At 37.2% G+C, this 12,077-nt stretch overlaps 1 protein-coding gene across 4 annotated transcripts in view; it reads right to left on the reverse strand.

Moving 5' to 3' along the window:
- hdac9b (histone deacetylase 9b) overlaps positions 1-12,077 on the reverse strand; it is a 53,207-nt gene that overhangs the window by 23,073 nt on the left and 18,057 nt on the right. For 2 of the 4 annotated variants that reach the window (XM_042740815.1, XM_042740814.1), the window contains exon 1: positions 7,859-8,531. The exons of the other annotated variants lie outside the window; for them this stretch is intronic. In XM_042740815.1, the coding sequence (XP_042596749.1) occupies positions 7,859-7,970 (112 nt within the window). In that variant the 5' untranslated portion in view covers positions 7,971-8,531. Of the gene's footprint in view, positions 1-7,858; positions 8,532-12,077 lie in introns of those variants that run through there. 4 annotated transcript variants of the gene reach the window in all.

The following is a 12,077-nucleotide window of genomic DNA, read 5'->3' on the forward strand; positions in this document are numbered from 1 at the left end:
CTATGATAGATAGATAGATAGATAGATAGATAGATAGATAGATAGATAGATAGATAGATAGATAGATAGATAGATAGATAGATAGATAGATAGATAGATAGATAGATAGATAGATAGATGGATAGGATTTTAATAAACACACTGGATGCAAGAGACTAGATTCATTAGCTATGTAACTTTAATCCTCAGAAAGCTTGTTATTGGCATAACAGACCACCACCTGTTCCATTCTCAATCACACACAGAGGCAAAGCCTTTAAACAATGAATTCTATCCATGAACCAGTGTCTCTTAAGCCTAGAATATTCCTCTAATGAGTTGCCATAGCAAGGCACTTACTGTGACACACGTAGCAATTCACACATTAATGGTAAAGCATTTGTGTGCTTGTTTGGTTGAATATAATGTTCTCCGCCATCATCAAAAATGTCAGCATGCGCAACCGTTGATTATAAATAGCAACATAAAAGCAAGTGGTGCAATCTTAGACTATGACAAAACCCACACCCAATCCACCACCCAAACTGGCTGCCATGGCAACGCTGGCGACATCATAATGACTCCTCTTCCTGCAGATATTGAGCTGCGCTGTGTGGTGTCTCCTCCCCGAGAGCACCCATGGATATTATATCATCCCTTATATAAGACAGAAACATACACACACACAAACTCTCCCTCTTTCTGTCGACACTGATACAAGTCGGGTATGCCTGTCAGCTCCACTTGAGGTCCAACTTCTGGGTGTTTGGCAAAAATTCACCTTGGTTTGTTGTCATGACGGCACTTCTCGGAAGAGAGGCAACTTTGAAGCGACAGGAGCGGCTTCTAGTGAGCCAAACAGATGACCCTAAGCATCCAGGAATGATGGGAGGAATATTAATTCTGACTTGAGAGAGCTCTTTACAAAGAGCAGCCTGTGTTCTTACAGCACTCACGGAGTCAGCCAATGAGATTCAACAATGAGTCACAGCCATTGGGCTCACTGCCCTAATGGAGTTAAAAATAGCCTCAGAAACACCTGCTGGTTTGGAGCACTCACCACGGTGATATCTCATTTATCTTATGTTTCCCTGCTTGCCCTCCCCACTACTGTCATTAAAAAGATACACTTTGATCCAACCATCCAGCTGAGCTCTCGGCAAAGAAACCTGAGGTCAACCCACTCGCACCTCCCAGCTTAACTGGTAGCAGGCAGTTTGAAGATTAAGAATGACCAGGTTAGACCAAATGGCCCTATGGATAACACAACTTAACCTTGTTCCAGACAGCGTGACATCATTGTGTAACATTGTTGGGAAGAGAAGCATTGACGTCATCCACAGTTAAAAGGCTTCTTCTTAATGTGAACTATAGGGTTTAAGGATGGTAACTAAAAGAATTTAATTACTTTTTTTATTCCTTTTAACAGTTCTGGTTCCTTAACACTTCCATTAACAAGTCTTTAAATACCTTTTAATAATAAATATTTGGGGAAACTTCCAAAATGATGAGATAAATTCATTAACGAGTTTAAATCAGTTCCGGTGATTTTAAACTTTTTATGCCACCTTTTTAGAGGTGGCATTAATACAATGCAATAATTGGCTTTAATTATGCATTGAACAGCAATACTAAACATACATTTAATTCATGTATTTTTTTTATTTATTTTTTTTTTTATTTTTTTTTTTTTTGAATATTACCGGAAAAAAACACGCAACTGTCATATGAACAACCAGTCAGAGTCTGTGTTTGATTCACTACAAAGGATCAATTCATATAAGTCATTCTTTTGTGAATCAGACTACACTGGTTGTGCTGAATTTCTTTGATTCACTAAAAGCTACACGTCTTTAAAGTTATTTGTTCAGGAATTATAGCATGCAGGCAGGATACGGAGGTAGGTATTCAAGGATCATGTCACATCCTGTCAACTGACAAATCTTTATCTGATTACTTTTTGAAGGCAGCATAGATGTATCCTTCGCTGCCTTTGATATCCCACAATCCTGTGCGTTTAAGCTAAAAAAAATAAAAAAGACATCTAAAAGTTGTGGTTTGTGCTCAGTTGTTGTGTAAATGTATGTTTTGAATAACTTTTTTCAACTTTTGATGTAATTTCTAGTTAAAAATTAGTATTGTTGTAATTAAATATTTACTTACAAAATTCTATTCTGTTCAATCAATAAAGAGCTGCCTCAGAAATCGGTACCCTTGTGCAACAAGTCAGCTGCCTAAGCTTTTGGACACTGTTTGCTCTGAATGTTTTGATTCACTACAAGGAACCAACTAATAAGAATTGTTAGTTTGCGAAGCAGACTACATTGGTTGCTCTGAAAGTTTTTGATTCACTATGAAAAACTGACTCATAGGAGTCATTCATTCATGAATCAGACTACAAAGAACCTACTTAAGAGTCATTCGTTCGTGAATCACAGGTTGCCCTGAAAGTTTTTGATCATTATTCAGTGTTGCCAAGTTGCCAACCATGGAATTGGGCTACTTTAACACTGTTGCCACGGGTTGTGGTCCGCAGATTGAAGCGCCCCCAATAATGTGATATTTATCTCCTGTAATGCAAATTTTACTGGAGGAACCCCACCAAAATGTGTATTTTTTTAACTTATTTATTTCTTTATTTTTTACCGTTGAACCCCCCTCGAAACGTGATTGGGCAAGTTTGGAGTAGCAATTGGGCGGGTTTTGTATTGAAAACCTGGCAACCCTGCCTACTATTCACTTCATTCGGGAAAGGGACTGGACTAGGCACACTGACTGTTTCATGATGTTCAATATTCAATAGAGGTGTTGCACTGCGTACACATGAAACTTTGCCTTGTTTTAGTACTGTGTTCACATATTTATATTTAGCACATAAAATGTGTGAGAACCACTAACACCAAACGTCAAGCGATTCTGTCATTCGATAAGACCTATATTGCTTCAGTCCACTTAACTTTCATAATACATTGTTGACTAGATGAATCAACAGGTTGGATGCTCTAGAACCGCAATGACATTCATTTTTTTCGTCAGTCCCACCACTCTATTGTTAACTAGTTGTTAACTATCTATGTTAACTAGGCACTTTTTGAGACTACAGTGGGGCGTGGGCCATTTTTGCATCACCTGACATCAGCACTAAATCAGTGTTATGAGACTAAACACACTCACATCTCGTGTTTTGGCCTCGAGCCTTTGCAAGAACATTATGTGTAACAAAGCAAAGAAGAGCTGTTGATGTATTAACGCCAGTTGAGCTGAAAAGAGAATCGCAAACAGCAGTAACTGGGCTAAATATAACTGTTTTTCTGAGCACACTCTTAATATAGGGAATGTGTGAAAGACTGTCAAACGTGTGGAGCCATCTGGTAATTTTAACTCGGGCAAAAATAAGAGCACCCTGTCAAATTTATGTAAGCTATTGCGCTGCCCACCCCCACCACCACAAACATTTCAAGCACCTTATAGCTTTCATGAACTGTCTTTAGTTGTGGTTTTACTTACAAGTTCTCGACTGAACAGTATGACATGAGATGAGAATGGTGGTGCAGATGTGGCATTGAATCAGTAAAAACAAGTTCGAAGACCGAAAGCAGGGGTGACAAGCATCCTGCCCCGCGTCTAAATGGTTCCCTTTCCCAAAAGGGATATTGTGACTCATCTGCTGTACTACATTTCCCATAATCCCTTGAGCAATGCATTTCTAGACTGATGTTTCTCATTACTGTTGATTACTGAGATGATCAAAGCCTTGAGTTTGAAGTGCGGCATACAGCCATAAAAGCAAACCTCCCACACACCGTTAAGTGAAAAATGTACTAAATTAGACTCTTAATTAAGCATTTATGCATACATGACAGTCTGTTTTGGAAGAAATGTCTCACACAATGATGTGCTACCTTTTCATTTAAAATGAAAATTTTCTTTAGTATAAATAGGCTTGACAGAGTCAGTGCAATGTTGAATAGCTAAATTAAATTATAAAGTTCATGACTTTTTAATGTTATGTTTAAAAAAAAAAGAGCATAAATATTCTCATTTTAGTATACTTCAAATGCTGCATATGTTAACCTTTCCTGCAGTGAGGCTGAGGGTACATCATTTATATACAGAGTACAGATAACAAGCTGCAAAATAATCAGGTGCCCTATAAATTAGCCTCAGGCACAGTTAAATTGAATTCTATTTTTTAACCTCTGTTGTCAGTAACAGTTTTTTTATATTTGGAGGAGATAAGGTGTGTTTCTTAGCAAAAACAGTGATGTTTTTTGGCTGCATATACTGCGGTGACTGAGTGCTCATTATGGCTGATGTTATTCTGGGTTGCAGGCGTGTCTAAAGCAGGAAACGCTGCTGTATTTTTAAGTAGAAGCTTATTCCTCACAGCAAAAACAGGACAGGGGGAATCCAGATCATCCCTTTCAGCAAAAAATATGTTTTCGGGGTTTATTTTTGGATGCATTATTAAACACAGGGGGGGAAATGGCCTAAAAAAAAATTGTAAATAAAAGTAAAGCAAATATATTTGACTTAATTTTCCTAAAATATATTTTTAATAAAAAAATATATATAAATATTAAAAATATATTTGTAAAAATAAGGATAGAAAAAAAATTGAGTTTAAAAAAATATTTCAATCAACACAACATTGGTGAGGTGTTCAATACTTATTTTAGCCGCTGTGTGTGTGTGTGTGTGTGTGTGTGTGTGTGTGTGTGTGTGTGTGTGTGTGTGTGTGTGTGTATATATATATATATATATATATATATATATATATATATATGTATATATATATATATATAGAAAAATGGTGAGGTGTTCAATACTTATTTTACCCGCTGTGTGTGTATATATATATATATATATATATATTTCTAAAGGTGCTGTTGACATGAAATTTTCACCAGATGTCCGTAACAACCCAAGTAATCCAAACATACAAAGAAAACAAACAATAAATTCAGAAATTAAGTTCTGTGTAATAAAGTGGAATGACACAGGGAAAAAGAATTGAACATGAAGAAAGGGAGGTGCAAAAAGGCATGGAAAGCAAAGACACCAGCAGAAATCTATCAGTAATTAGAAAGCAATCCTGTCCCTAGTCAGCGGAAATTAATATAAACTGGTTTAGTCCCAACTGATGGCCTATAAAAAGGTGTCTCATTACCAACGTGTCACACAAGAAACATTTTATGATGGGTAAAAACAAAGAGCTCTCAAGACCTTCACAACCTTATTGTTGCCACCTTAAGAAATATATTTACTGAGAAAAATGGTGACATGTTCAATACTTATTTTACCTGCTATATATATATATATATATATATATATATATATATATATATATATATATATATATATATATATATATGACATGATTTAAATATTTGTTATATAATTTGTTATATGAATACTGTGTTTGTGTGGAACACAATATGCATATCTGTGAAAATTAAAAACGAACTACATTGATTACATCTTTCAGAATGATTTAGTAAACCTATCCAAATTATTTATTGCAGTAATCTTTTTTCCATCCAACAACAATCACAGCCCTGTCATTAAACATCAGCAAGAGATTCATTCCACTCATTATGGTGAATAATACATTCATAATATCAGCCCAACAAAAGGTTCAATGTTCTACTTTATAGTTCTCCATAGACCGCATGATCACATTATTTGCTCATCACTGCCGTTAGCATAATCCGAAGCTCATTTTTAAAAAGTAAAATAGCCTGGAGCCATTGTGAAAGGCTACAGATAAAAAAAACAAGAAGATGATGCATGAACAGTCATTTATTTTATTCAGAAATATATTAAAAACTGCACTAATCAATTACTTGTCGCTAATTACCACCTACATTAAGGGACTGCTTGTTCATTGAGCATAAAATAGCTGCAAGTGTATTAGACTAGATCTCTTTATGAGTTCTTTACACTTGAGACACTTTGTATTGTGTTTTTGCTGAAGCAGACATGTCAAATAAACCAGAACAAATTGTAGTACTACAAGACATTTCACGTCAAACAGAAGATGACTTTCAACTGTTCATTCAAAATATTTTGTTCATTCAACAGAATATTCAGCCTTCTAACATTTGCTTTACTCTGAATTGTCAGAATGATTATAACAGTTGTACGAAGACTAGCTTCAGTGCTTTAAAACTGACAGCGGGTGCACATTAGCATTACAATAAACATCTTCCGACAGCAGCATCGCTCCCATAGATTTCTGACTTGACTCTGATCACATATTTTCTAGCGTTGCTTTGAACCAAAGAGCTGATTCCTTGAGCTTGTTTAGTGTAACAGATTAAATCCTTAAGTCGGCACTCTTAAGGAACACTTAACTTGACCTATTTGCCTCAGTTACCACAACACATTAATTGCAGTTTGTCTTTTGATCACACAGTGAAAAGATCTAACTACTCCAGATACTCCACACTCCGAATTTTGCAGCAGTGCTATTTGCATTGAGCATTAACACAAAAAGAAGTAACGGACATTTTTAACAAGCGGACCTCTTGTCAACAATAACAGATGTAAAACCTAACCGCATATCACATGACGGTGACGAGCTCTCTGTTAATAACTGTTCCACTGTACGGTTATATTAAGAGTTTGTGGAGATGGTATGATAGCAGAGTGCCACGGCGGCTAATCTTAGCACTCTAATGCTATAAGCTGAGAATAACATACTAAGAATAGCTGACCCACAGAGCGAGCAGCAGGCCTGCCTGCCTCGCTCGGGAGGCTGTTGTTTAACTGCATACTTCTTTATAATGCCATGCATGCCTGTACGGGGCTTTCACTGGACAGATGATCATTAATTGAATGGCTCGGTATCAGGCGGAGGAGTTTAGGGCGAGAAACGGGGCGCCCTACTGCCCTGGTTGGTTGGACTTAACAGTCCCCTAACAGGTTGCTCTGCTGAGCCTTATTGAAGACGACAGCTCAGTCTTTCTCTTGTCTTTGTGCACAGTACTCATACAAATGAGGGTTAGTACTATATTTAGAATGACAGGATTGCGTTAGGCAGTGCGTGCGCTGATTTGCGAGTCGAAAAAATGTAGCGTACTTTCAGTTATGTTGCAATGATGCTGAAATCTAGACAGACCATCTCCTGTGGTTCAGTGGTGAAAAGTGCAAAGAGAGAAAAATCAGAGGTGAAGCAATGTCCTCCACCCTTCTTTCAGGAACCGAAATGACTCAATCTGTCTTATTATATACGCACTTCCTTCCCTCACATTCACCCCAACTTTCATATCATGGATTTCCCAGAACAACACGTTTTGAACCGGTCAGAGTTTGCGCGAGCTGCTCTCTGGCAGCGACCACAAGTCAGAAACAACAGCAAAGAGCAAAAATGAGTCACACTTAAATTTTAGACAATAAAGCTAACACATCCTCGCTCAGTGATGTCAGACCCAAGCTCTCGGCAAACAGTGTCAGGTCAAAAATAGAACGGGTTGATTGTCTTTGGCGAACGTGAACAGTAACGCGCCTTTCATGTTGACGCCGTATTTCTCAGGAAGTTTCCTCTCTCCTGAATTAAAGGCTAAAGGCGCATAACATCCTGTACGTGTTCTGTTTTTATCCCCATTATAACCTAAGCTTTCTGACGTCTGACAGGGTAATTACACGTACCTTGAGCCGCCCCTTTGTTAGTTTGGTGGTTTAAGGTTAAACCCACTAATAGTCATCCACAGAACGATGCTCTCCTGAAAGTTTCTTCTCAGACAGCATAATAACAACACAAACACAATCTTACAGCACTTCAAATCGTGCAGCCCTGCAGGATAAAACTGCACAAGTTCAAGACCCTTCTTATCACAATACAAAAGACTGACAGAGATCTTACAAAAAGAGTCACCTGAGTTGTTGACGTTGTGCATGTCAGCGTCGTGAGGGGTCAGAGGCAGCCGGTGTTTCCCGATGCCGTCTGTGGAGAAATAGGAGTCGGCCTCGTAAATGGTCTGGAGCATTAGTACTTCAGTTAGCAGCACATCGTCTGCCAGCCCTGCTCTTCCTGTATTGCTGTCAGCTTGTCCCCTCCTCTTCTCTCTGTCTCTCTCTCTGTTTGTGTGTGTGTTTCTCTCTCTCTCTCTCTCTCTCTCTCTCTCTCTCTCTCTCTCTCAAGAGACCAGGAACATTCGCCCCTGCCTCCTCCTCCTCCTCTTAAGCGACACCCAAAGAGTGACAGAGCTCCCCCTCACTAACACTAAAAAGCTTCACTCCTCCTCTGCTCTGCTCATCTCTTCGCTTCTTCTCCTTCGCTTCGACACCTAAGTGGCTCTAAAAAATCAGCAGGAGAGTCTCTCACACACTCTACACTCTGCCTTCCTCTTGTCCCGACAAAACTGCTTGTTATTTTCTCCCCGATGTGTCAGATTCACTGTTTTCGGTCCTCCCTCCCTCTCAAACAGGTTTTTTTTTGTCCTCCAAGGTGGCTCGGAGTTGCATTCAGCTCCTGTTTCTGTCTCTCTCTTTCTGGTTTTCCATCAAGTTGTATGCTGCAGAAAGGAGGAGGCTGATTTGCATGTGAATCAACAAGAGCATGGCCCACAGGTGACAGAAATAGAACAATGGCCGGCTCGGGCTATAAATAGGTCAGGCGCGGTGCGGGGATTGGAGCAGCATTGATGCGTTTAAAAATACCGCACCAAACACAGCTGTGGCCCTCATCTACAGCCAGAAGGCATGTCTCTGTGTCTATCACTCTTTCGGTTTAGTATGCTGTCTATCTTTATCTCTTCTTTCATTTTCTTTCTCACTCCATCTCTCTTCTATTATCATGCCTCTGGCCTCCATAAAAAGACACACTACCAGTTTTTCTGGAGATATAAATATTTCCTCCCTGCATTTTGCTTGACACGTTGCTGCTCTGAGCTGCGCTGCTGACACTCTCACAGGGTTTATGTGCTCAGCATGCAGAGTAAAAGGCAACATCTTGCATTCATATCTTGCATTTAAAACTGAACGAATTGCATTATAATGATTAAAATATGAATGCAGGTTGGATAAGGCAAAGTATAGGCACAATATTACAAATAATATGCATTCAAATTACAAACAAAAAAATATTTAAAATGTTATTAAAATTGCATTGCCTGATACCATATAGTTATAGGTTATCCTGTTCTGGACCCCTTTACAGGGCTACAGGGCCCCCTATTCTTAAAATAAGGGTGTATTTTCATGCATAAAATATGTGAAAATATGTTCAAAAAAGTTAAATATAAAAAATGTTAAATATTTGATTTTAAATATTAAATAATACTTGAAAATATTAAATAAAATTAAATATTTTTTAATTAAATAATCTGCTTTTATATTAAAAAAACAAAGTAATTTGTTTGTTTGTTTTTTATATTATTTTCAATATATTTCTTTAATTTCTTTATTGTTACCATAAGTTTGACAGCAATTAAAAAAAATATTTTGTACAATCTGTCTCTCAAATTTCAAATTTTGAACACTCCTGCCAAAGCAGAACCTACTATGAAGCCCCTTAAGGGACATGATGAGGGGAAAAAAAATTAAATTGAAAGAAAAATTGTACTTTAATGCTTTTGCGTTCTCTAGCAAAATTGTTGCTCTGCCAAGAAACTTTGCATTCACTCACAAAATTTTGTGATGGAAATAATATGAGGTGGGAGAAACAACTACACAATGTTTCTCAGGGGAACACAACACTTCTGAATGAGAATAAGAATGTTTTGCAAAACAAACTCAAAAGAATTGAAATATAATTTTTGCACCCATCTCATGTATTTTCCATGACCATGTCCCCCCAGGGCTTCGAAAAAAAACCTTTTGACTTCCACAAAGAACTTTTATTTTTAACAGTGTACTGCATGTCATATTTCATTTGCTAAGATATTCTATAGACATTCTGCACTGCCACGTACAGTTCTCAGGAGAACACATTCTTGTAAGCACTAACGCAGTCCAAGCTGAACTTGTTTAGCTTGTGTTTTGTGTGTGTGGTCATTTGTAGACCAGGCAGGTTGTATATTGAGGTCACTGTTGCTCTCCAGGAGGGATTTCCCAGCTGGCCAAGTGTGTTTAAGATGAATTAGTAGCTCAGAGCACACAGGATGAGCCATCTGTGTGACGGTCGAACTTTTATTTAAAACTCTCACTTTAGTCTATTCTGTTGTCACACTGCACTAAACTCTGATCCATGTTTTCCTTATCAATATTTTGAGAAACAAAGACAGAGCTTTTAAAAAGGAGGACTGACTGCACTACCTCAAGCATAATGGCTAATGGTTTTTAGGATGAGTTTAAGGGGAGTTTAAAACAAGTGTGCTTGTCAAGGGTTACTAATAGTAGTAAATATTATGGCGAGAGCTTAAGTGCTAGTAACTAGGTAACTATGGAATAAGCCTGCATCTATACATAGAGCATATACAGTACTGTATATATATACTGTACAGCAGTCTGTCGTCTATATATGAGCTCACTGAGCTGGTAAGTTAATGGCACTATTTATTGCAAACATCCAGTAAGATTATTAATATAAAAGAACACCCCTGAATTAACCTATGCTTTAGATTGTTGAGATAACATATAAGTTATCAGCTTACACAGAGTTGTGTTAAAGGTATAGTTTATCTAAAAAAAAATTTTTTTAAAAATGAAAAAATTGTCATCATGTAATTACCCTCATTCCAAAATTTTATTTCTTCACTTTCTTTCTTCTGTTAAAAATTTTAAGATTGTTTTTCTTTTGTACATACAGAAAATAGTGTTTTGAAAGTCCATCAAAAAATGCTTTGGTAAATTATAATTATGAGTTGTAATTAAAAGTGGAAATTATGGCATACTAAGTCATAATTATGAGAGTTAATAATATTAAAAGTTAATTATATTAAGTCAAAAAAAATGTTTGCTTTGGTAAATCAAAATCTGAAATCATAATAAATCATGATGAGATAAAAATCTAAACTATGAGATTAAGTCATGATAAGATTAAAATGTTAAAATTATGAGAATGTAAATTCTGACATAAGACATTATCATTATTATACTTAATTTCAGCCTTTTATGTCAAAACTAATTTATTATTATTTTTATAATTTCAACTTTTATCTTATGAGTATGACTTAATATCTCATAATTTAAATTTGTCATATTTATGATTTGTTAAAGTATGTTTTTTCTTATGTGGTGGAAATGGGGTAACCTAAAACTGGTTACCAAAATTCTTCTGAATATCTTTTAAAAAGTCATACAGGTTTGCAACTACATAACAGTATGTGAAGGATGAGAGAATTCTCATTGTGGGTGAACTATCCCTTTAAGTCAGCATCTTCATGGTATTTCAGAGTGTTCAAGAGATCCAGATCACCTCAAAGACCCCATCTCCTCTGCATCTAAAAATTCTCTTTGTCATTTACTCACAAATAACCTACACTCTAATATCTGTACATTACTTCCCCTGCTGGTTTTTGAAGGGATAGGCAGGGTATGCATTTTCATGTCCGTAAAGAGCAAGTAGCCCTGATAGATGGACAGAAAAAACCGAAGTGGCAGGGGGCCCATAATAGCTCATCCACGTCAGCACTGGCCTTTATACGTTCTAGTCTTATTAAAGCATTTGGGTGTAGCGTCAAGGTGTAAGCTGGAGTTACACACTTACACACGCACAAACATACATATATATGCCTGGCTAAAGACAGCGCTGTCACCTCCACGACATGAGCTGGATCAGACAAAAGCTCCTAAGCGTTTTCTGAATTTAAATGTGAGCTAAATGGAGAGCTCTCAACATAATAGGGTAATAGAGAGAGAACGAGAACAAGAGGGCACATCAAAAGGGAAGGTCACCACAATGGGCTTTGTGTCACATCACAGATGGCGCGTACATCATGCTCTGCATTTACACAGTTACACAGGCAAAAGGTAATGGAGTTTATATATATATATTACAGCCTTTTGCATCAGAAATACATTTGACTACTTGAAGCAACACACATACACACCAAAATTCAATTGCATTATGTCCATACATTTCCGTCCGAGCACATTATAGAATGTTTTTTTCAAGGGCACCAAATGTGTTTACTCTAAAAGCTCTGCACTCT

Source organism: Cyprinus carpio, chromosome B16, assembly GCF_018340385.1.
Source record: "Cyprinus carpio isolate SPL01 chromosome B16, ASM1834038v1, whole genome shotgun sequence".
Taxonomy (NCBI): Eukaryota; Metazoa; Chordata; class Actinopteri; order Cypriniformes; family Cyprinidae; genus Cyprinus; species Cyprinus carpio.